The sequence below is a fragment of the Peromyscus leucopus genome, chromosome 8b (assembly GCF_004664715.2).
Source record: "Peromyscus leucopus breed LL Stock chromosome 8b, UCI_PerLeu_2.1, whole genome shotgun sequence".
NCBI lineage: Eukaryota > Metazoa > Chordata > Mammalia > Rodentia > Cricetidae > Peromyscus > Peromyscus leucopus.
The window spans coordinates 89,995,927-90,020,225 of record NC_051086.1 but is presented as its reverse complement, the minus strand read 5'-3'; the positions used below and the strand labels follow the sequence as shown (position 1 = coordinate 90,020,225).

The 24,299-nt window shown below is 56.7% G+C and overlaps 2 protein-coding genes across 2 annotated transcripts; one reads left to right on the top strand and one right to left on the bottom strand.

Moving 5' to 3' along the window:
• Positions 1 to 5,884: 5,884 nt before the first annotated feature.
• Grn (granulin precursor) lies at positions 5,885 to 12,297 on the top strand. The gene is made up of 13 exons (XM_028882605.2): positions 5,885 to 5,991; positions 8,453 to 8,597; positions 8,709 to 8,834; positions 8,953 to 9,037; positions 9,422 to 9,531; positions 9,632 to 9,767; positions 9,887 to 9,996; positions 10,195 to 10,318; positions 10,549 to 10,646; positions 10,737 to 10,982; positions 11,196 to 11,429; positions 11,512 to 11,736; positions 11,825 to 12,297. The coding sequence occupies exons 1-13, from the start codon at positions 5,960 to 5,962 to the stop codon at positions 11,963 to 11,965; spliced, it is 1,812 nt and encodes a 603-aa protein (XP_028738438.1). The 5' UTR covers positions 5,885 to 5,959; the 3' UTR covers positions 11,966 to 12,297.
• A 453-nt stretch (positions 12,298 to 12,750) lies between these two features.
• Fam171a2 (family with sequence similarity 171 member A2) lies at positions 12,751 to 22,812 on the bottom strand. The gene is given in 9 exon segments (XM_028882604.2): positions 12,751 to 14,304; positions 14,819 to 14,945; positions 15,055 to 15,171; positions 15,280 to 15,459; positions 15,543 to 15,605; positions 15,608 to 15,700; positions 18,797 to 18,889; positions 19,118 to 19,345; positions 22,555 to 22,812. Coding segments are annotated over 9 exon segments (2,475 nt in total). The 5' UTR covers positions 22,673 to 22,812; the 3' UTR covers positions 12,751 to 12,848.
• Positions 22,813 to 24,299: the final 1,487 nt, after the last annotated feature.

Below are 24,299 nucleotides of genomic sequence, written 5' to 3'. Positions count from 1 at the left end.
AGTGCTGGGATTAAAGGCGTGTGCCGCCGCTGCCCGGCAAGTAGGGCCTTTTTGAACTTTGTATTTTATCCTCACCCACGCAGTCTCGGTCCCCACTTTGTCTGAAGGGAGGAGCTTGGCCACACAAAGGCTCTTGCCAAGGCGTTCAGCCTCCTCTGAGTCCCAAAACGATGGAGCCAGCCAACCTTGAATTCTGAAACCTTTGAAACTGAGCCAAAACAAATTCTTCCTTTCTTCCGGTTTTTTTTTTTTTTTTTCATTTTTATCTTGCATGTGCGTGGTGTATTGTGTGCATAGAAGCATTCAAGTGCCATGGTGTGCATGTGAAGGTCACAGGACAACTTATGAGAGCCAGTTCTCTCCCTCCATCATATGGGCCCCAGGGACTGAACTCAGGTCATCAGGCTTGATGCAAGCACACCTTCAGGCGTTAAGTCACCTTCCCGCCCAGGCTTGTTTTGTTGGCTTGAATCCATCTCAAGTATTTTGTCACAGTGACTAACAGGGGGGCTTCTGGAGATCCGCTCAAATCCCAGTCCTGACTCTTTTTGTTGTTGTTGTTTGTTTGTTTTTCTGGTTTTTCAAGACAGGGTTTCTCTATGTAGCCTTGGCTGTCTCTGTAGACCAGGCTGGCCTCAAACTCAGAGATCCTCTTGCCTCTGCCTCCTGAGTGCTGGAACCAAAGGTGTGCGCCACCACACCCCCAATCCATCTTTTTTTTTTTCTCAACTTTATGTGTATGGGTGGTTTGTTTCTGCATCTATGTCATGCAAGTGTGTGCCTGGTCCTCTGAAGAGCGGCCAGTGCTCTTAACCACTGAGCCATCTCTCCAGCCTCCCAGTCCCACCTTGGAAGCACTAATGCTGCCTCCGAGCATGTGCAGCTGCCTCTGTTCACATTTGACCTTTGTGATGAGGAAGGAACCCAGGAATTCACACTGCATCTTAAGGGCCAGGGATTGAGACAAGGTCTTGCTATGTACCTCAGGTTGGCTTTGTAGCTCATGGTGGCACTGAACTTGAAGCGGTTCTTCTGTCTCAGCCTTCCGCGTGCTGGAACTGCAGGCTTCACCAGCACACATGGCTGACCCTGCATTTTCAGTCAGAGGAACTAGAGTCGGAGAGGAGCCTGGGCTGGGAAGTCGTGACAGGCCACTTCATTTTCTAGGTCCAGGGCTAATGAAAACACAGGATCCCTTTATTTGAAAAGTATTAAGAATTTAAGCCAGGCAATGATGGTGCAGAGGCAGGTGGCTCTCTGAGTTCGAGGCCAGCCTGGTCTACAGAGTGAGTTCCAGGACAGCCAGAGCTACACAGAGAAACCTGTCTTGGAAAAATAAATAAGTAGATGATAGATAGATAGATAGATAGATAGATAGATAGATAGATAGATAGATAGATAGAAAGATAGATGTATTAAGAACTTCATGGAGGGGCTGGAGAGATGGCTCAGAGGTTAAGAGCATTTGCTGCTCTTCCAGAGGTCCTGAGTTCAATTCCCAGCAACCACATGGTGGCTCACAACCATCTACAATTCGATCTGGTGCCCTCTTCTGGCATGTAGACAGAATACTGTATACATAATAAATAAATCTTTAAAAAAAGAGCTTCATGGGCAGGGTGTAGTTTGGAGTAGAGTGCTGTCCAGTGTGCATGAATGGGTATGGCTTCCATCAGCACTTGGGAGACCAGTGTGGTCTCCATAGTGAGCTCCAGGACAGATAGGGCTGCACAGTAAGACTCTGACTCCCCTCTCTCCCCCTGCCCCCAAAAAAGATGTCTATAGAAGAAAATCAACCAAAACCACGGCCTTCTCAGCACAGGCTCTGGTCATTTCCTGTGTAGGTGGCCCCACCTCAACCCAGAGCTTGGAATGGACGCTCTACAGCTCCTGAGCTCACCAGGCCTTGGCCCGAGTCTCTCTGAGCTCCGTTTCCTCCTCTGGCACCGGTCTTCCTTCCAGGATGACTTTCCCAGAATCTTAGTCTTCTTTGCCCATCGCCATCCTGACTATGGAAGACGGGTGACCGTGTGACTCAGCTCGTAGGGGGTTCAGGCGGCCCCCCCCCCCCCCCCCCGCATCAAGCTAGTCCTTTGGGCTGTGACTCATCCCACCCTGTGTGTCCTGGGACCACAGCTGGAAGGCAGCTGTTCAGATGACCCAAAGGAGGAGGGCAGTCGACTGGAGAACCAGAGCAAGAACTGCTTGTGACGGGCTGACTCAGGCAAGCGAGGCAGGGTGGGGGATGGGAAGCTGCTTTTGTGCTCTGTCCAGCCTTGGTCTTCCATGGTTAAGCAGGCAGAGCACATAAAAACACAAAGCCACCAGTGAAATTTCAGTTTCGGTTGCACAGTGGATAATTTCAAGTGTGTCTCAAATGCTGCATGGGACATGCTGTTATTGTCATTATTTTTATTTTTGTGCATTTTTTATGTCATTTTTTGTGTCATTTTATTTTTGAGATGTATGTACACTAAAGGAAATTTACCTTTAGAGTCTGGTGGGTGGTGGCGAACGCCTTTGATCCCAGCACTCAGAAGGCAGAGGCAGGTGGATCTCTGTGAGTTTGGGGCCAGCCTGGTCTCCATATGGAGTTCTGGGCCAGTCAAGGCTACACAGTGAGACCCTGTGTATACAAACAAATAAACCTGGAATTCAGTTAACTGGGCATTCTGTATGTTATCTGGCACATCAAGGCCCTGCGGATTGGAGGCGCTGCCATGCTGGTACAGTCGTGGCCCTTCGGAACAGAGCAGAGACTGCAGAAAACCCTGAAGGGACTATTGAAAATCAGGGAGAGGCAGGGGGAAAGGGAGGGTCCCAGGCGGGAGAGTCCCACATCCCTTACCCAACCAAGCAGCTCTGGGCTGGCCTGCAGAAAGCAGGGCAGTGTGAGGCATGACTTTACTGGGGACATCTACACTTCCATCACAACTCAGCATGGCCTGTCACCCACACAGCCCCACTTCAGCACAGGTCTGGCATCTGGACATCAGGCTGGAAACTTACGGGATGTGTTAATACTGACAGAATCAGGACCTCGTACGCATTTGATATGGAAACACCCAGTCTCTATAAATTTTGACCAGGAAAGGGAAAGAAAAAAAAAAAAAGCAGAAGCCAGAAAGGAAAGATTGATCCATAGATTCCAGATGATGTAACAGCACAAAACACGAGTAACAGGCTGGGAGGGAAAATATGTAATACCCAGTATATATACGCACATACATAGTATAGTACAGGAGAAAATGTAGGAAAACAAAAGGGTAATGTGGTGGTTATCTGCATGCCTCCCTCCATGTGTTTTGAATGATATGAAATTTAGGTCAGTGATTTCTGGGTAGACCAGATTGTAAGTGGGGCTCACTCAACCAGTGGAAGGCCCGAATCATTCAAAAGATGGCCTGGGCAGGAGGTGGTGGCTCACACCTTTAATCCCAGCACCTGGGTGGCAGAGGCAGACAGCTCTCTGTGAGTTCCAGGCCAGCCTGGGCTACAGAGTGAGATCCAGGACAGCCAGGGCTACACAGAGAAACCCTGTCTCAACAAAACAAAAATAAAAAGACGGCCTGGACTTGATTCTACCATCTGCTTTCCTGGGTCTTAAACTTCCCAGCCTCTACGCTACATTGAAGACGGGGACTGGAGATGTGGCTCAGAGGTAGAGCCCTTACCTGATACCCCCATCACTCACTCCAAGAACATAAAATAAAACTCAGACGCTAAGGAGACGGCTCAGTGGGTCAAGTTCTCGCTCTGCAGGTGTGAGCCCCTAAGGTGTAGCTGTGTACCTTGGAAGCAGTGAAGCGGAGGAGGAGACAGGTAGCTCCCAGCGGCCCATTGGCCAGCCCGTCTGGCTGAAATGACTGTCTACTTGTTCTATGGGTGACATCTCAAAAGATTCGGTAGAGCTGAACATGGTGCCACATGCCTTTAATCCTAACACTTGTGAGGCAGAGGGAGGTGGGTGGATCTATGTGAATTAGAGGCCAGACTGGTCTAATTAAGTAAATTCAAAGGTAGCTAGGACTACACAGTGAGACCCTATCTTAAAAAAAAAAAAAAAAGTCGATGAGGATGGGGAGAATGAGAATCTTCTCAAAATTTCACTGTGTAAGAGGCATGCAATCATGATACACACAAAAATGAATATTCATTGGGCAGTGGTGGCACACACCTTTAATCCCAGCACTTGGGAGGCAGAGGCAGGCGGATCTCTGTAAATTCGAGGCCAGCCTGGTCTACAGAGGGAGATCCAGGAAAGGCCTCAAAGCTACACAGAGAAACCCTGTCTCAAAAAACAAACAAACAAAAAGAAATAGGCTTTTAGTAGGCCCAGAATATAATTTCCCGTTTTCCACTTTCTTATGAGGCAGTCCTGGGCTGGGATACAGTTCAGTTGATAGCGTTTGCCTGGCATGAACAAGGCCCTGGGTTTAATCCCAACACCACAGAAGCTAAGTATGGCTGCCAAGTCCCAGCTCTTAGAAGGTAGGGGAAGGGAAACGAGGCGTCCTGGCTCATCCTCAGCTACATATCAGGTCGGAGGCGAGTCTGGAACACAGGAGGCCCTGACTCAGAGCTGCAGTCTTGCTGGAGCTCGCTTCCAAGCCCTGGCTAAGCAACTCCCCTGCCTGAGCATGGATGTGTCTCACTGAAGTGTAAGCTATAGTCTGGGGATACTAGAAGGGACACCCAGACGAATGTCATCGGGGTGCAGAATTACCCTAGATTCTCCACATTGGTCTCCACTTTCTGGGACTCCTGCAGCTCTAGCCTAAGAAGTCCACCACAGAACCCCACAGCAACTCTTCTGCTCTGCTCTATGCAAGACTCTCACCGTCCTGAATTTATTTGTATGGAGTGGCCTCCCAGTCAAGCTCTTTGCTCCACGTGGGGGACCTGTCTTTCACACAAACACTGCTTTTCCTCAGGCCTGTCTTCTTCCTGGCCAGACGCCTCTTCAGGCGTCTCTGTCTGGCCCTGGCCCTTTAGCACTCAGCAGCCTGACTCTTGTTTATGGCTAGTCTGTTCTGCTGCTAAAATCTATTTACCCACCCCGGCAATTCCTCGAAGGTGGGGGCAGCTGAAACTAGGAAGCCTCTTCCACCTTGACAGTCACCAGCCTGCTCCGCCGGCCCATGCCACATGCCCTTACCTTGAATGTGACTTTCAACCCTTGCTAGAGACTGTACTTCCCATCTGGTTTCCTAGCCTCTTCCTAAGTACCTCGGGCCCGCCTAACCAGCCTCTTAAAATTCTTCCAGATTCAGCTCTATGTGGCGCTATCTCTTGGATATAGTTCAACGTTGATCTACATCTCTCTTCTTCCCCTACCTTGAGCCAATCTCCTGCCTCCTCCCTACACACATCCATAGCGCCTGGTACTCGCCCTCGAACGTTTATTAGATTTAGTCTAAGCTAGTCTCCCAACCAAACCTAGGGACTGTTTATCTGCACCCTCATAACCATCTTTTAGCTTGTTCCGAGTCCCCGCTGCCTAGCGTGAAAAGACAATGAATGTGCAACTGTCCCGATCCAGGAGCGGACGCTATCCCGTAAACGACCTTGAACACGCGCCCTGGAGGCAGCCCTCTTAACTGTCGGTGGCCTTAGGCACGCGAAGCTCCATCTCCAGAACACCCCGCCAGGCGCCGCCAGGACCCGGGGGGTGGGGGTGGGAAGCAACCCGACCAGCAAGCGCTGCTCTGGGGGAGGCGGGCCATAGTGTCATATGATTGTCTAGTCACATGATCCCTAGAAATGGGGTGTGGGGAGAGAGACGCAAGGGAGGAGCAGTGAGAATTGAGTAGAAAAGAAACACAGCATTCCTGGCGAGTCCCGCCTCTATGTAGACAAGTAACCAATGGAAGCCCGGGATCCCCGACCCTCGGCTAATGGAAACTGAGGTGGGCGGGCCATCGCGCGGCCAAACCCTAGTCCAGGAGCTGACCGCCAGATGCCTCCCAGGGAGCGCGGACCCCGAAGCAGGTAGGAGGACCCGTTGCAGACATCTCCCCGGCGACTGCCCAGAGGCCTGGCCAGGCTGCTATACAATTGAGACTCCCCTGGAGTCGCAGCTCAGAGACAAGAGAAGACCCGCCTCGTGAAAATCCCCTCGGGCTTTCTGATGCACTAACGAGGGTTTCTTTCTTTCTTTTCATTTGGGAGGGGTGGGAGCAGTTGTAGACACCCCCAATAAAAGGCTCCCCTTGCCCATCATGTCGGAGGGCCGAAGGCCTTTCTCCGGAGCAGGAGCCACCCCACTCTTGGGCCAGCTTTTCTCCGTCTGTGCCTCCCACCTCTGTCTCCAGGTCCTGGCTCTTTCTCATGCTGGTGCGGCGAGTGGTCTCCGCGGTGGCTTGCGGTGGGTGGGGATCTCAGAGGGGTTGGGAGCAGGACCTGGGCGTGGTGGCCGAATCCCTGGCTTGTGTCAACCGTACTTCCTTTCTGGAGGGTGAGAGAGCTAACTTCCGCCTCTCCCCGCCACTTTTCCCTGCTCCGCAGCTCGATTGGCTCACCTTTTGGGAAATTCATCTCCCCTTGACACTCGGAGTTGGGGGGTGCCACCTAGTGGAAGATTTCGAAGCTAGGGTCTTGAACGGCTCCTGTCCTTTGGCTGTTTCAACAGCGTGGTGTAGAGGGGGCCAGGGGGTCACCACTCCCTAATCCTAATGAGGGGATTTGGGACTCCCCTACCCCATTCTAATCTGGCCAGGAGACGACCTCGGGGATCTTCTTTGAGTTAGGGGAGAGCGCACTTGAAAACTAGAGAAGGAAGCGGGGGTGGGGGGGGGCGCGTTGGGGGGTGGGGGGCGGCGGCGAACAGATCTATGTAGCCCAGGCTGGCCTCATTTTCACCGTGTAGCCCAAGTTGGCCCCGAACTTGCAATCCGCCCACCTCAGCCTCTCAAGTGCTGGAATCAAAGACGGCCTAACGTGCCTGGCGGAAGCTTTGAGGTCTGGGCGGTTGGGATTTCTCGCCTTCTATGGCCACCAGGGTTCACACAGAGATTGACGAACTGAGACACAGGGAACAATTTCTGAGGCCCTTGGCAATCAATCAGTGGCACTTCCAGGACTCGTACTCAAGTGCAGATGCTTCGCAGTTCCTATACCCACCCTATTTTTTTTTTCTTTTCTTTCTTTTTTTGAGACAGGATCCCTCTGTGTAGCCCTGGCTGTCCTGGAACTCACTCTGTAGCCCAGGCTGACCTCGAGCTCACAGAGACTCGCCTGCCTCTGCCTCCTGAGTGCTGGGATTAAAGGCGTGCACCGCCACCTCCCAGCTATACCCAGCCTATTTCTCTCCTGCATAGGTCACCTGCCTGGGACATAGATACTCAGCCCCTTCCCTCTGTTTATACCTCCGACCACTGAGACTTAGTGTCCAATCCCTGGCAATGTCCAGGGTATCAGTTGACATAAGGACCCAGGTCCAGGATCCACAGTCTGTTTTCCCTGACTTGGGCATGGATTTGAAGAGTGAAAGTAATATTATGATTACTGCTTTGCATAATTGCTGCAGAGGGTACAGCAGGGAGAGGCAGAGTGGCCCCTAGAGGGTCTTTGAATATTGCTGGTTTTGCTGCCCCAGGCAGGGTCGCCTTACTCTCGGTGGCTGAGCTGGGAAAAGGCTTATTAGGGAAGTGAGAGGCTCAGTTCCTCCTGCTGAGGCACCGGGGCACTTGCAGCTGAGTTTCGATTTCTGCATAGGGAGAGACAGGTGGCATGTTGGAGGAGTCCAAGGGGGCCCTGGTGATGGCCCCTTTTAGGGGGGAGGCTGTTAATGCCGGGGAGGGGTCATTATGAAGTTAGCTTTGAGGCTAATCCAGCTCTGTGTGCCCTTCCCCTGGGAGGGGAGGGGACAGTTGCGGGCAGGCAGTGGCTGGCCTGTGGGGACAGCAGCCCAGACACCTCTGGCCACTGTACTTCCGTTTTCACAACTTTCTCACCCCCTTGGCTTCCCATATGATCATGTGACTGGCAACTGTTTCCCCAAAGGCCTTTGGAAGGTACATGTGGGAGTTGGCACCAGGCAGGAAGGTGAGGCTGGCTGTCCTCCCGCGGCCACTGAAGTCTCCTCTGCCTCCCAGTTAGCTCGCGGTCTCAGATCAAAGCCACACGCCTTCCTGACTGTCACAACTCCGCTCCTCTCCACTCACCCCTAGTGTCGGGTGTTAGGCCGTGTGTGAGGACGTGAATCAACACTTGTGTTCCTGCCAGCGTTCATGCTCACAGTGTGTGCAAGCTGGTGCAGGTGTGCCGCACACACGGTGGGACCCGCTGGCTCCGGGCAGCGCATCGACTTGCCTTCCTGTTCACTTGTGGAGAGGATTCAATAAATCCAATGCATGCCATGCCTTGGCCTGGGCACAGGGAAGGGCATGGCCTCAGAATAGAAGGTGGCCTAGGCTTAAGATGGCTGCCAGACTTCCCTTGGCGTTTGCAGGCAGATCATGTGGATCCTGGTAAGCTGGCTGGCCTTTGTGGCAGGACTGGTGGCTGGAACACAGTGTCCAGATGGTCAGCTCTGCTCTATTGCCTGCTGCCCGGACCCGGGGGGAGCCAAGTACAGCTGCTGCAACCCTCTTCTGGTGAGTGCCTCACAGCCCAGCTGGCAGCCGGAGCCTTCTGAAGGGCTACCTTGGGTTGGCCAGAAGAGGGCTGGCACGGATACTCTGGTTTATGTCATCTCTTCTTTCCAGGAAACATTGCCTGTCGTAATGAGCCATCCTCTAAGTGGCTCCTGTCAGAGCCATAGCCACTGCCCTTCTGGCTACTCGTGTCTCCGCACTGTGTCCGGGACTTCCAGTTGCTGCCCCTTTCCTCAGGTGAGGGTGCGATTGGCCCGAGGGGGCGGTGCTTAAGGTCTGCCTTGACCGCTTTCCTTCCCTCTCCTCGTCCCCGGCAAAGGGGTCTTGCTCACACGGGCTTCTCTGTGTCCCCCAGGGTATATCTTGTGGTGATGGCTTCAACTGCTGCCCCCCGGGCTTCCACTGTAGTACAAATGGGACAGCCTGCTTCCGAAAATCAGGTGCTGTGGGGCACGGGATGGGGGCATCGTGTGGGCCGGAAATGCCCCGGAGCCCAGCTGCCTGGGTGGTCCCGATTCCTGTTCTGCTCTGAACAGAGGGGCAGTTCTGAGAGCAGAAGGGGACAGACAGGGATGCAGAATTCCAGGTGTTGGGGGACCTGGAGAGGCCACGCTGGGGTGATTTCACACCCGCCCACTTTGACTGGATGCCTCTACCATCTCTCCGAAGTGGGGTCTAGCTTGTGGGAAGGGTGGCTTGGGATCTTGGGCCGTCACCTAAGCCCTGGTCCCAGCTGTTAGGCCTACTGCAGTTCCTTTAGTGATGATGCTGGCAGTGACCTTGACTGACTGGACTGGTGGAATCCTGGACTCTCCCATCTGCAGGTAACTCCGTGGGTGCTATCCAGTGCCCGGATAGCAAATTCGAATGTCCCGACTCCTCTACCTGCTGCATTATGATTGATGGTTCCTGGGGGTGCTGCCCCATTCCCCAGGTACAGGTGTGGGGAAGTGGGGGTGACTCACAGGTAGTGGGGGTAGAGCTGGGAGCTGGGGCTGGAGGAGATGGATTATGGGCCATCTATCTCTTCTCAGGCTTCTTGCTGTGAAGACAGAGTACACTGCTGTCCCCAAGGGTCCACCTGTGACCTGGCTCACACACGATGCATCAGTTCTGTGGGCACCCACGAGCTATTAAGGAAATTCCCTGCACAAAGGACCAACAGGGCAGGTGAGGAGGTGGGAGGCCATGCAGCTAGCACTTGGGGGTGAAGCCACATTTAACTCCTGGCCGGAAAGAAGTTCCCCTCCATCCAGGCGCTTCTGCCTCATGCCTCATTCCTCTTCCAGTGGATTGGCATGATTCCGTGGTGTGTCCGGATGCACAGACCCAGTGCCCCGATGATTCTACCTGCTGCGAGCTGCCCACTGGGAAGTATGGCTGCTGTCCAATGCCTAATGTGAGTAAAGGGCTGGAGCCAACTGGGCCCGGACACAGCCTTGCAAGGGGGCTCCAAGAACTGGGCTGATTGCTGGGCGCCTCAAGGCCCATGCTGCCCCCTGGTGGGAGATTGGGGTAGTGTCAGCCATCAGCCTGGCTTGCTCCCTGTGCTCCCTAGAGACTGGAATCCAGGACCCCCCTCTTTGTCCCCACCCAGGCTATCTGTTGTTCCGACCATCTGCACTGCTGTCCCCACGACACGGTATGTGACCTGATCCAGAGTAAGTGCCTGGCCAAGGACTACACCACGGACTTCCTGACCAGGCTGCATGGCTATCCAGGTACAGGGCAGACTGGACTCCCATTTCCTCCGCCCAATAAAGGGGGGCTCGGCTCAGGTCCGGAAACGGGTGTGGGGGTGGGTGTCGATGGCTGCGTGGAGGGACCTGGCAAGTGCATCCCTCCCCTCCCCACGGGTGCTGCCTGAGGTTCACTGTGGGTTGACGTAGCCAAGCGCTCCATCTGCAACCCCGGGTTCCGGTGCCTTTGATGACGTGTCTTCTGCCCACAGTGATAGAGGTGAAGTGCGACATGGAGGTGAGCTGCCCGGATGGATACACTTGCTGCCACCTCATCACTGGGGCCTGGGGCTGCTGTCCCTTCACCAAGGTACCCGGGAGCCGCGGGCACATGGGTCCCAGCGGACGGGGCAGCCCGCCTGGCGCCAGTGCTTTTGGGCCTTTTCTCTGTCCACCGTAGGCCGTGTGCTGTGACGACCATGTCCACTGCTGCCCGACAGGGTTCGAGTGTCACACAGAGACGGGCACCTGTGAAATGGGAGCCCTCCACCTGCCCTGGATGAAGAAGATCTCAGCCTTTCCCAGCCCGCTGCACCCACAAGTCTTCACGAGTGATGTCCCTTGTGACGACTTCACTACCTGCCCTCCTGGCAATACCTGCTGCAGACTCAGTTCTGGGGACTGGGGCTGTTGTCCTGTCCCAGAGGTACAAGGATAGGGGGTCAGCAGTGTGGGGGTGGGGAGAGCACCTGGACCTTGGCGGGTGGGTGGCAGGAGTGTCCTGTTGCTTTGTGTGTCCACGGTCCGCCTAGTCCAGGGTGGTGCCCTGGGCTGTGGTCTGTCCCCAGCCGGAGGAGCCGTGGGCAGAGGCCTCCCCGAGTCCCTTGGGAGAACGCTCTTCTCTGCCCCCCACCCCTAGGCTGTCTGCTGCTTAGACCACGAACATTGCTGCCCCCACGGCTTTACGTGTACAGCCGAGGGGTACTGTCAAGATGGAGACAGAATAGTGGCTAGCCTGGAGAAGATACCCGCCCACCACACATCCATGTCCCTAAGTGAGGATAACAGTTGTGATCAGCACATCAGCTGCCCAGTAGGCCAGACCTGCTGCCCTAGCCTGAAGGAAGGCTGGGCCTGCTGCCAGTTGCCCCATGTGAGTTTCCACCCACTGCCCTGGGAGAAGGGGGCTGTGTTCGTGGGCTAAGCAGGGTGATTGCCCCTTGCCCTGCTCCCAGGCCGTGTGCTGTGAGGATCACCAGCATTGCTGCCCAGCTGGGTACACCTGCAACGTGAAGGCCAGAACCTGTGAGAAGGAGGTGGACTCCGTCCAGCCTGCTGCCCGCCTGACCCTCGGCCCTCACATTGGGGGTGTGGAGTGTGGCGAGGGGCATTTCTGCCACGATGACCAGACCTGTTGTAGAAGCCACCGAGAAGAGTGGGCCTGCTGTCCCTACCTAAAGGTCAGTGCCGTCCCTGACCCCCGGGGCTGGGTGTGGCCGTGGGCTGGGCCCTGCCTTCTCCGGTACTCACTCTCCCTTGGCCGTCCAGGGTACCTGCTGTGTAGACGGGCGTCACTGTTGCCCCGTTGGCTTCCACTGCTCGTCTAAGGGAACCAAGTGTTTGCTTCAAAAGAAGACCTTTCGCTGGGACATGTTTTTGAGTAATCCAGCCCCAAGACCGCTGCTGTAAGGAGGGGCTAAAGACTAAGAAACTCCACAGCCCTGGGCACCCTGATCAGAGGGTACCCACCACTCAGGCCTCCCTAGCACCTCTTCCTCTAGACCTACCCATTCTGAGTCACCCCATCACCATGGGAGATGGGGCCTCAAACTAAGACCTTCTTTTATGCAAAGAACGCTGTGGAAAAAAGCCCCATTTCAAACTGCCATTTCTTCAGATTTCTGTGGACCTTGTGGCCAGGTGCTCTTCCCGATCCACAGGTATTGTGTGAGCTCGCTTGTGTGTATGTACACACGTGTGCGTGCGTGTGTTTGCTCCAATAAAGTTTGTACACTTTCTTAGCGGTGTCTGATTTGGTGCTCTGGGGTCCTCCAGTGTCAGCATCCCCCAGAGAAACACACACACACACACACACACATCTTCAACCTCAACAGCTCTGTATTTTTTTGTGTCTAGAGCGTCACCATCACATTACCCACTTAGTCCCCAGGACCACCCCAGCCACCAGCCCTGTGACATCCAAGCAGCACCCCTCCCCTCCCAAGGGTCCACAGAGATTGCCCCTCCCTTCCCAGCCCTCACCCTAGCCGCTGAAGCTGGGCCGCCCCTCCTGCTCGCCCACAATAGATCTTTCTATGTACAGCCACGTTTATCCAGGCACTGCTCCCCACCCCAGCCCTCCTCCCCAGCCCCTCCCGAGGGGGACCGGGCCCCTCCCACCACCCTCTGCTTCGAGCCAGGGTCCCTTCCCAAGACACTCCCCCAGCACATACCCCCGATGGGCTCAGAACCCTTCTCCCGGCTAAGAGCGCGTGCCCCCCGCAGCACCCCGGGGCGCGCACTCTGGGGACCTGCACCGGCGGCCGGGGCGGCGGCCGATCCCCGGGCCGCGCTACTTGACGTTGAACACCATCAGCGGCCGCTCCTCCCGCCGCTGCCACGGGCTCTTCTTGTCGCCAGCCTCGTCGCCCACCTCCGCCCCCAGCTCGTCCTCCGGACTGGTGAGCGAGTCGCGCCGTAGCTCGCTGGCGCTGCTGCGGGAACTGTCCCCACGGCTGCGGCCCCGACCCCGGGGTACCGTGGCCGCCCGACCCTCGGGCGCCACCACCTCGTCCAGTAGGGGCGTCAGCGAGTTGTCCTCGGGCGAGCAGAGGCCCGTACGGCTCTCGCTGCTGCTGGGCTCCGTGTCCTCGCTGAGCGCCAGGCGCGGGGGCGCGGGCGGCGGCGGCGCGGGCGGCTGCGCGCGCTCTCGTTCCTCCCGTGGGGGCCGGCGACGCGCCGGCCGAGCCTCGTGCACGTCGACGCCCGAGTCCAGGCTGGCGTCGGTGCTGCGGCCGCCGCCGCCCGCCTGCAGGTCGATGTAGGAGTGGCGCACTTGCGAGTTGGAACGCCCGTCCAGGGACACGAACCAGGCGCGCGGGTGAGGCTTCACGCCCAGTTCCAGCAGCTTCTTCTCGGTCAGAGCCTGCAGCTCGCCGTTGAGCTGCGCCATGGTGGACTCGTTGAACAGCACCGGGATGGTGACCGAGCCGCTGACCGGGGCGGAGCGCCCGCCGCCCCAGCCCTCGCCGCCGCCGCCGCCGCCGCCGTCTCCCCCGGCACCCGCGTGGCCCTGCATCAGCGGGCGCTGGGGGTCGGGTGGAGGGAAAGGGCGCGCGGGGCCGGCGGCCGAGCCTTCCGGTGGGGTGGCCTCGTCGCCCACTCCCACGGCGCCCGCCTCGCCGCCCAGGCGCACGTAGTGTGCGGGGATCACCAGGGTGGGCATGACGTTGCGGTACACGTTGTCCTTGAGGTGGTCGATGGAGCCGCAGAAGATGAGCTGGCCGGGCTGGCTGAGGGACGGCGGCCGTGCCAGCTGGTCCACCGACTGCGACAGCAGAAAGTCAGGGGTCTTGCTCTCGGTCGCCCCCTTGTGGCCTAGATAGTGGTCGAAGGACGGCGGCGGCGAGGGCGGCTCGTGCAGGAAGGCCGCGGCCCCCGCGGGACCCCGCCGGTACTCGTCCAGGCTGGGCTCCAGCCCTCCAGGACCCTCGACGGAGCGGGCGCTCTTGAGCCCGGCACCGTCGCCGCTGCGCGTACCCGGAGGCTCGGCGGCCGGACGGCTGGCGGAGCGCGGTTTGGCACGGAAGAAGTCATCTCGGGAGGATGCTAAGTCCCGGGAGCTGGAGAAGGCCGAGTGCAGAGAGCCTGGGGGCGGGGCCTCGGGGTCTCCCGAAGAGGTAGGCTCCAGGGGTCCCCCGCAGATGAGGTGGAGCTGAGACATCGACGTGGCCTGATCTCGTTTGTTGTCCGAGGGGCCGGAGAGCTGCAGTTTGCGGTGCTGTTGTCTTGGCTTCAAGCAGCGTCTCCTGGAGAGGAGGAGCGAGACGAGACAAGACCTCGGGAATGCTGAAAGCAAAGGTCTCCTTAAACCCCACAGTTGCCAACACAAGGGATGGATAGTGGATGATGCTTGGAACATTCGAGATAGATGGGGGAAGGGGGGTCCCGCTAGATGATGCCTGGAAGCTGGTTGTAGAAAGACGATAACACGTCCAGGAGCTTCATCCTTTCAACTTCATGGGGGTAAACTCGGTAATGCTTTGGCATGTAAACCAGCCAGAGTGCCTGCTCTGGGGGGATCCCCTGGGAGTGAGAGTTGGGTTGGTTGGAGCAGCTGGATAGTCTCCGCAAGGGGCAAGGCCCGCAGGTCCTGCCATCTGTCACCCCTCCCTGTAAAGCTACCAGCCTCTCGGTCTTAGGCCTTGTATTGCTGTTCTTTCCCGGAAGCCCACTGAGGATCAGAACTGTGCTTTCTGCGTCTTTGGGACCCCAGTGCAGGGATCCTGGGAGAGAGGGCGGGTGGGTCCCGGGAACACTCACCGGCAGTAGTATATCAGTAGACACAACAGAATGAGAACCAGAAGTGCGAGAGCGGCCAGGATGGTCAGCAGGAAGATTGTGTGGTAGGTGCCGATGTCCTGGATGCCTGAGGTGATGGTAACCAGCCCTGTGCCAGGCAAGGGCTTAGGATGCCCTTCCTGCCTCTCACAGGGCCTGAGCTCTCCCAGCCTCTCCTCCCACCACTGCCTACTGCCCCACCGGCCCGCCAATCTCACCAGACGTAGGGGAGGCCATGGCAGCCGCCCAGTACCCCAGCTGTGGGGAGACAAAAGTCCAGTAGACCTGTCGGCCTTCCTTCCGAATCACACCGGTGCCGTTTCGGACCCACAGCCCTGGAAGAGGCCAGAGGAGTTCGTGTGTCAAACTCGGTGTCCTGCCACCTCTCACCTGAGCCCCACATTCCTTCCCCGACCTCCTGCAGCCCTGCCCCTAACACTTACCGCTCTTAGGGTCAAATCTCCAGGCTGGAATGCTGGTGCCCACAGCCAGGGCACGAGGCTCCGAGGGCACGGGCAGGGACAGGTGAATGGGGCCCGAGAGCGGCACCTCTGTGCCATTGCCCGTTAGCAGGTGTACGCTCACAGCAGCCAGGGGGATCAGCTCCAGCCAGGAGCCGTTGCCTGAGGGAAGAGGACACTGGCACTAATGGCTAAGTCCCTAGGGAAGGAAGGAGTCTCCCCTCTACGTTCGGGACATGGCCTACCTGAGCTGGAGGCCTCGGTGCCCAGGAAGGCAGGGAAAGCCCGCATTTCCTGCTGGGAGCTGGCGGGGTGAGCGAAGCCCAAAGCTGGCTGTAGGTAGAGCTGACGGGCAGGCGGGCCGCTCTGCGCTGGAACTGCACCCAGGGCTGGGAGCGGGCACCTGGATGGAAAGCGGGCACTATGGCAGCCTGACCCGGACCGACGCAGAGTGCAAACATCCAAAAAAAGGGAACCACTGGGTTAGGCCAACCGAAAAGGCCAGGGTGGTGATGGAGAGGAACGGGTAACTTGAAGGGATGTGGTTCTGAAACCTCCGTGTCTGGCGACTGTGTGTGTGACCTTCCACAAATTACTTGCTTTCTCTTAAGTTTCCTTATAAACTTATAAAACGGTGAGGGTCGTGGGGCTGAAGAGAAGGCACAGTGGCTTAGAGAGCTGACTGCAGAGGCCCAGAGTTCTGTTCCCATCACCTACATGGCAGCTCACAACCATCTGTAACTCTGGTTCCAGGGAACCCAACACCCTCATCTGACCTCCATAGGCTCTTGAATGCACATGGTGTGCAGAAATACACACACACACACACACACACACACACACACACACACACACACACACACAAACGACAATCATGCCCTGGGCTAACAGTGTCTTCTGAGTGGCAGGTGTTTGAGTTAAGTCCCGGGATGCCGAGCTGACTAGGAGATCCCCTGTCTCCATTCTCACAGTATAGTGTGTGCTGTTCTTTACAGTTTCTCTAGAACCTTCTGTAGGGTGCTGCCCATTTAGTGCCCCCTGGATACACATGGCTGGTGAGCCTGGCCTGGTGGCACCCACGTGTAATGTCAGCACTCGGGCGTCTACAGCAGAAGTCTTAGGCTAGACTGAACCAGAGTTCTGAGCCACTCTCAAAAATTAAAGAAAAAGAGAAAAGTGGCCAAAGTGTGTGGCTGAGCAACTGAGGAATTTTATCTTTTTTAAATTTCCCGGCCAGGTGGTGGTGGTGCATGCCTTTAATCCCAGCACTTGGGAGGCAGAGGCAGGTGGATCTCTGTGAGTTCGAGGCCAGCCTGGTCCACAGAGCGAGTTCTAGGTCAGCCAGGACTGTTTCACAGAGAAACCCTGTTTCAAAAAAGCTGGAGAGATGGCTCAGAGGTTAAGAGTACTGTCTGCTCTTCCAGAGGTCCTGAGTTCAGTTCCTAGCATCCACATGGTGGCTCACAGCCATCCATAATTCGATCTGGTGCCCTCTTCTGGCCTGTAAGCATTCATGTAGACAGAATACTGTATAAATAAATAAATATTTAAAAAAAATATTTTTTCTTACCAGCTGGTGGTGGTGCATGCCTTTAATCCCAGCACTGGGGAGGCAGAGGCAGGCGGATCTCTGTGAGTTTGAGGCCAGCTTGGTCTACAAAGTGAGTTCCAGAACAGCCAAGCCTATACAAAGGAATCTGTCTTGAAAAACAGACAGACAAAAGAAGTATATATTTTTCCTTTATTTTTATGTGTATTTTGTATGTATTTATGTCTGTGCACCACATGTGTGCAGTGCTCTCAGAGGCCAGAAGAGGGCGTCAGATTCCTGGGACAAGGTAGTTTGTGTGGCACCGTGCTGGTACTAGGAATCCAATAGGACCCTAGTACTTGGAAGAGCAACAAGTGCTCTTAAGCAGTGAGCCATCTTTCCAGCCCCAGATAATTTCCATTTAGATAGACACACATTAGCTTACAGTGCTGTGTGTGTGTGTGTGTGTGTGTGTGTGTGTGTGTGTGTGTGTGTTGGGGCCGAGGGAGCAGACATATAAACAGAATTCCAATCCAGTGTGATCATAGGTAACATTTATTAAACTTCAAAATATTCTGGATACTGTCCTAAGCAGGCTATGTATAGTAACTCCCTTAATTAGCCTAGCAGCCCCTGAGGTATCAACTCCATTTTATAGATGCAGAAATGGAGCCAGAACTTCAGAAACGTATCAGGACCACCATCCTGGAGCCTGGCCTTGTCACCCCACATCCCTCCACACAAGCCCATCCCAACTACATGTTGGGAGCCTGGCCCACCCTCTGCAGTTTTGTAGGGTAGGGGAGTAAGGAAGTGGACTTGCTTTGGGGGACACGCAGGAGAAAGGCCCAGAGGTCACAGGCTACAAGGGGGTAGTGGTTGCTCTGTCCTGCAGGGTGCTGCCAGCTCTGAAGAGCTGTGGAAGCCACGAGAGGGCAGAAGTACTGGGACAAAGATCCATTTGACATTTTGGAATCCCTGGGGGGCAATGGAGGCCTCTGATATGGCGTCAAGTGAGCCCAAGATGGCAAACTAGCAATTTGTCCATAAGGATTCCGTAAGGACTTAAACTGGGGAGGGGCCTTTCCCGCTCCCAAACCCACTGTAGTACAGGTCTGCAGTCCCGGCCAGAAAGCACACTGAACCCCCACTGCCCCTTCTGCCTGCCGACTCACCACCCTCTCTCTCCAGCCAGGCGCCTCACCTCACCTGCCACCCCCAGGCCACGCAGCCTGCTGCTCCTTTTATTAGCCCCACCCGGTTTCCCCCAAAGGTGAGGGTGTTTCGGCCACTGTCTGCCTGCTCTGTAAACTCTCCCAGGATTGGCAGTTGTCTGTCTGTCTGTCTGTCTTCCCATTTGCCTAGGACCGTGAGGTGGGCTGTGGGTGTGTTCTCCTTCACCCTGTGTGCCAGCACCAGCCTTCCGCATGGCACGGAGCAGAATGTGAGCTGGGACCGAAGGCCTGTGCGCAGAGACAAGGAACACTGAGGATTGCCCCGGGCCACGGGATAGATGGTGAGCTGCTGTGGCATGCCCTCGTGGCCTCAGAACAGCCAGGCACCAGGAGAGTGCACGACAAATGCATGTCGATCCACTGGAGATAAGCAGGTCAGGGAGGCGGGACATGGAGAATAGAAACTACAAAAAGGCCCCCAAAAAACTATAAATATTTATTGAACACTTGTTTTTTTTTTTTTTCTCTCTCTCTCTTAGCACATCTGATGCATTTTTTTTTTTTTAAAGCTGAGGATTGAACCCAGGGCCTTGCGCCTGATGCAATTTTTTAAGCTTAATTTGATGATGTAAGTATTATCTTTCCACATCTGATACATACATCAAGTACTGCTCAGAAAGGGTGAGTGACTTGCCCAAGGACACCCAGCTACTGTGTTAAGAAGCAGGGGGTCTCTGCATACAGGTGAGGGCAGGGAGAGGAGCTATGGAGTGAACAGCAGGGTAGAGCTTACCTGGAGAGCCTAGGAGGATGTGTACAAGGTCCTCATAGAGGATGAGGGTGGCTGGGCGCTCTGGGAGCAGGTAGAGGCTGACGGATGCGTATACTGCAAGAAGGGTGGCCTGTCAGCTCTAGAGGAAGCGCTCCCCAGATGCTGCCTTCATCCGCATCCCAGTGGCTTCATCCTCCCCGGCCCCTTCTGTATGCCCCAGCCCAGGCAGCAGCAGCTGCTGGGAAGCTGCCCCCTCCACCCCCAAGGACTATTTTGGGAAGGGGCTGATGGTGGGTCAGCTGCCGCTCTGTCCCCACCCCCTCCACCTGCCCCTGCACTCACAGGGCAGCTTGTCAACACGCCACGGCACGGAGTTGGTGAGGAAACCGGGGCGGGCAGCAGTGACCAACACCCAGGTGCCCAGGCGGTAACTGAGGGGTAGCGTGGCCACGCCCTCTGCGTCCGTGGTGCCAGCAGCCAGCAGAGTGCGGTTCCCAAACACGTCTACCGAGGCCCGGGCCAGGGGCACCAGCTCCCCGCTCACATATACCTGTACCTTGATCAGGATCTCTGTGGGAAGATGGGGTGCAGGGAGTGAGGATGAGAAGGGGGGACATTGAGGGAGAGGGGTTTGGGGGCTGACTCCAGTGCAGTGCTGGGGGATATCAAATCCAGGCTCTCAGCACCGAGTTCAATCAGTGAGCGGCGCTCTCTGCCAAAGCCAGCAGTCCGAGCAGGTCAATCCGTTTCGCCAGCTCTAGCCCATGCACACTTTCAGGTTTCTGAGCTCAGGTGGTGTCTGTGATAAGTGATGTCATCATTACAATTTGACAGCATTTCCCCCACTCTTACTGGTTTCCAAAATAGGAATACATCTTACAGCCAAAGAAATGCTCTATTTGCTAAAATATGCCCTCAGCCCATTTTACAGATAAAGACAGCGAGGCTCAGAAAGTGTAATTTCTTGCACTACAGTTAAGTGAGAAATCGGAGCTTCAAACCTAGCAGTCTACTTCTAGAATATAAATATTTGGCCACTTGACCCTAAGAGACCAATGTCTATGGGGAGGAGAAGAAAGGCCAAGAATGAGTCAGGGGAGAATGAGGAGCTTCGGGTGAAGAGGGTGAAGGTCAAGGTGAGGTCACTTGGAGGGAGGATGGGGGCTGGGTCCCCATTTGAGTTCTCAAGAAAGAAAAACAAAATTAAGATGCTAAGCTGTCTTAGGTCATCCCTATCACTCACCCTCACTCCAGGATCCTTTCCAAAAATCTGTTTCCCTTCAAATGTAGGGACCTGCCCCAGCTCCTAAGCCCAAACAAGTATCTCGATCCCTCCCCTCAAGTCTATTAGCTGGTCAGCTACAGTCAGTCACCATGGCAACGCCCTCATTCCTCCCAGGAGATCAGGCAAGGGAGCTGGGGCCCTGGTGAGGAAGGGCTGCATGGGAAGCAGACCCAGGCCCAAGACCCAGACAATCCTGTGGAGGGGATTGGGAAGGAAGCATACAACTTCTAGATTCCCAGGCTGGCTGTGATCCCCGCCTCCAGGATAACCCGGTCAGATTGGCCCTGGCAGTGAGGTGCTCTGGGCTTGGATGGGGTAATGAGGCCTTGAGTTGCTCTCATGGATTTCCTCAGGCAGCCTCGGCCGCCCTAACCCTCTCCACTCAGCACCAACTTCTCCCTCCAGGCCATGCTCCACCCCAGCCTCCCCACTGAGGGTCATCGATGGAGAGGTTCAGACACAGGAGGCTGGCGGGGAATACACTGGGTGCTGGGTGGAAATCCCGGGTAGAGAAGGACTCTGGAGCTGAGAGCGGAGCGGGGGAGGGGGGAGGTGTGGGCAGCCACAGAACCCCGAGAAGGCCTTTCCCGGAGGCTGCCACTCGACAGTGACAGCTGTCTCATCTCAGGCTTCCAATGCAGGGCACCACGCCTGTCCCTGGCATCCCATCCAGCTGTTCCCGGAGCCCACCTCCCTCTCCACGCTAGGCCAGAGTCTAGCTCTTCAGGGTGGGGCGCCCACTCTGCCCACTTCCACTCTGGTTCTCCAAGGAGTGGCAGCCTCCTGTCCCAGTAGGAATTCTGAGAAGCTAAAAGATCCTGACTGCTCCCAGCCCTATCCTAGGCTGGGAACAGCTGGAGAGAGCAGCTGGGGAGAGGGGGTCCAGGAGTCTGAAATTTCGTCACTTGAGGGAAGCCTTTGGGCTCAAGGGCCAAAGCCTTAGAAGAGGGAGGGGTCCCGGGGAAACAATACAGAGGTGGGCAGGTAAGGCCCGAGGGGCGTCGGTGCCGAGGAGGTGGGGTAGGTGTCTAGCAGTTTGCCTCTTCCCCACAGCCTGGGCTCCGAGCCAGCTGCCTGAGAGAGCCCCCATCCTGGCTCTATTCCAGCTAATTCCCTGGGCCCTCCCTCCCCTGGGGTGCAGAGTCTTGTGGGCGGAGCTTCCTAGGAAGCTTGGGCCTCTTCTCTGGGAAATCAGGGGAGACTGAGGCACAGGGAGGGAAATCTCTCCCTACCCTCCAACCTTGACATTCCACGCAGTAGCTGGATCTCTCCACTTTAGCCCTGCCTCATTCCAGGAGGAAATCCGACCTCCTCCCTTCATCCGGACCCTACTTCCCTCCACCAGACACTTCCCACCTCCCGCCGCCGCCGCCTTTCCTGATAGCTTCTGGTGTGTGTGTGGGGGGGGGGGGCTGTGTAAGGAACGAACACTGTTTCAGGACGGAGCCACAGGCAGGGGGAAGGTACGGCAGTAGTGGGGTGGTGGCGCAGGAACCTGAAATGTGGGAGACGGAAGCAGGGATGGGGAGGGTGGAGGTCCAGAGCATCCAGGACTGGGCTGTGGAGTCGGGGTCTCCAGCTCTCACCGCAGAGGCCAGCCCTACCCCCACCTCACACACCTATCTGAGCCAGGTTAGGCTTGAGGAGGGTCAGGGTCCCCTCCTTTTGGGGGAGCGAAGCGAAATGAAGAGGGGAGGATCTGGAAGCTGGCAGAGGAGGGTAGTGGCAAGAGACGGGCTGGACAAGGACCCAGACACCTGCCCTCTCAGCTGGTGCTGCCTACAGCCAGCCAGCCCGCTCAGCATGGCTCCGCTACCACAGCCTTGCCATGCGCCCTAAGCTGGGAATCACCATTACCCCTGCCCTCAGCCCCCACCACCACCACTGCAGTCCCTCCCTCCAGTATGAGCTGATCAGTGTTTATTTGATGCACCCCAAATTCTAAACCTGGGGGGCTGGCTGGGAGCTGTCAGGTTCCTGGGTGAAAACCTCATTCGAGCAGTCAATCCCGCCCACAGCCTCACCCACTCCCCCTCTCCCCTCCTCCCTTGCAGCCCAGCTCTAAGCTCCCAGCCCCCGTCCGGCCCAGGGTGGCAGCCGATGCCTGCGCCCCCACCCAGCCTGGGTCGCGGCTAGGGACCCGCGGGGGGCTGCGGAGCGGGCGCCCGCCCCAGCCCGCCCCTGGGCGGGTGTCTTCCGCAGACAATAGCTCTGGCTGCAGCGCCTCGCGGACCAGGAGGGAGAAAAACAAGTCGGAGGAGGCGGTGGCGCCGAGCCTGGAGACCCTCGCCCTCCCCATTGTGTCTCCCCAAGACCCCCGCCGCAAACAGTCCCCCGTTCCCTCTCCCAGAAGCACCGATCTCGGGTCGCCTTCCCCCCATCCTGGGAGCAGAATGCACCCCAAGTCACTAGCACCGTGAAGAGGGCGCCAGCGGTGGTAGCCGATCACCGGGCGCAGGCCCACGATCGCCTCCCCCTCGCGGCCGAGACTCACCCTGAGGGCTGGGGGGCTCCGGCGAAGACTTGCCGGGAGCCCGGGAGGCGCCGCCGAGCAGCAGCCCCAGCAGCGGCAGCAGCCGCGCGAGGACGCCGGGGCCACTCGGCGGCGGCATCGCGGGGCTCGGCCGGGCCCTAGCGGTCCATCGCTGCCTCCCGGCCCCGCTCGGCCGGCCCCGCTCAGCCCCAGCTCTGCACGGCTCCGTGCAGCTCGGGCTTGGGCTCCCGCTCCGGCTGCGGCGCCCGCTCGGCTCGATTGTCTCCGCCCGGAGCGGCCGCCAGCGCCCCCTGCAGTCGGCGCCCGGCACGGCGGGCCTGCGGGCACCGCCCCCTCGCGGCCCGGCTCTGCCTGCAGCCCACCCGACAGCCCCCCACCCAGCAACCCAAGACTCCAAACAGCAAGGGAGCGCAGCAATTAGGGGGCAATTACCCGGGTTGAGGTTCGAGAGCTCTTGAGATATGGTGTCAAATTGGGGGAGGGGGGGGCTGGCCGTGTTGGAGAATGGCTATTGCTTACTCCTGGGGGCTGTGTGTGGTTCAAAAGGGTGAGACTCCCCTTCTCCCACCGGGACAGCTCCGCAGTGTTAAGGAGGCTGCCGTCTCCAGCACGGAAAAGTAGACCTGTGGTCGTGTCTGGCCTCTCTCATGTCTCCCATTCAGAAACAAGCTGGGCAAGACATGTCCCTCACAGCCTTCAGGTCCTCACTCTGTTGATTTGTTTTAAACAGGGTGGGCTGCAACTCACTAGGTAGCCCAGACTGGCCTCGAACTCATGGCGATCTTCCGGCCTTGGTTTCCGGAGTGCTGGGATTTCAAATGTGAGCCGCCATGGTCAACCTCACTTATCCTTTAAAATGACAGTTATAATAATCTCTTCCTAGCAGAGTGGTTGGGGTGCCGGGGGTGGTGCCACGAACCTTTAATCACAGCACTCATCTCTGTGAGTTCAAAGTCACCTTGGTCTACACAGCCAGTTCCTGGAACTCCAGCCCAAGTCTGACAGGAGCATGGGTGTTGGTCGGGGGAGGAGTCACCTGGCCAGAGAGGTCTTGGAGCGTGGAAGCAAATCTCCCTCCCACAGAGCATCCCATGGGTTCGGGCTTCACCAACGACACACTGGATCTTTCGCGTCGCTGAACCCCACATTTGAAGACTTGCCCCAAACAATCTTTCTCTCATTATTTCTGGTTGTTACCATCACTCCACTTCCGTTCTGCGTGAGCAGGTCCTCATCTACCCACACACTCCTCCATCTACCCTGTTAGCTTTTCAGCACAACCTACTACCCTCGAGGGGACCTAGGACAAGGAAGGCCACCCCCAGAGGACCCAGCAGGCTTCCCTCTTTAGGCCTCTCTACTTAAGGGGACAAAGGCCACCAGGTCTTTCCCTCCCTCCCTCCTTCCTCTCTTCCTTCTTTCCTTCCCCTCCCCCCACTTCCATCTGTTTCCCTCTTCCTCCTTTTTTGGTAGTGTCTCACATGCAGACTAAGCTGTCCTTGAACTCACAGCCCTCCCACCTCAGACTGGAGTAGCTAGCCAGGAGTAGATGGGATTGCATACATCTCCTCCTTTTTAATAGACATTTCCATCTAACCATATTCCCCGTCCTGTGCTTATGTAACCATTTTTTTTGGAGCCTGACACCGGCTTTAGCACTCATCCTTGGTGAGTTTCATCTTGTTGGTCTCAACCCAACTTTACAATCTGTCAGGGCTGCCTTGAATCTGCTTCACTTGCCCGTT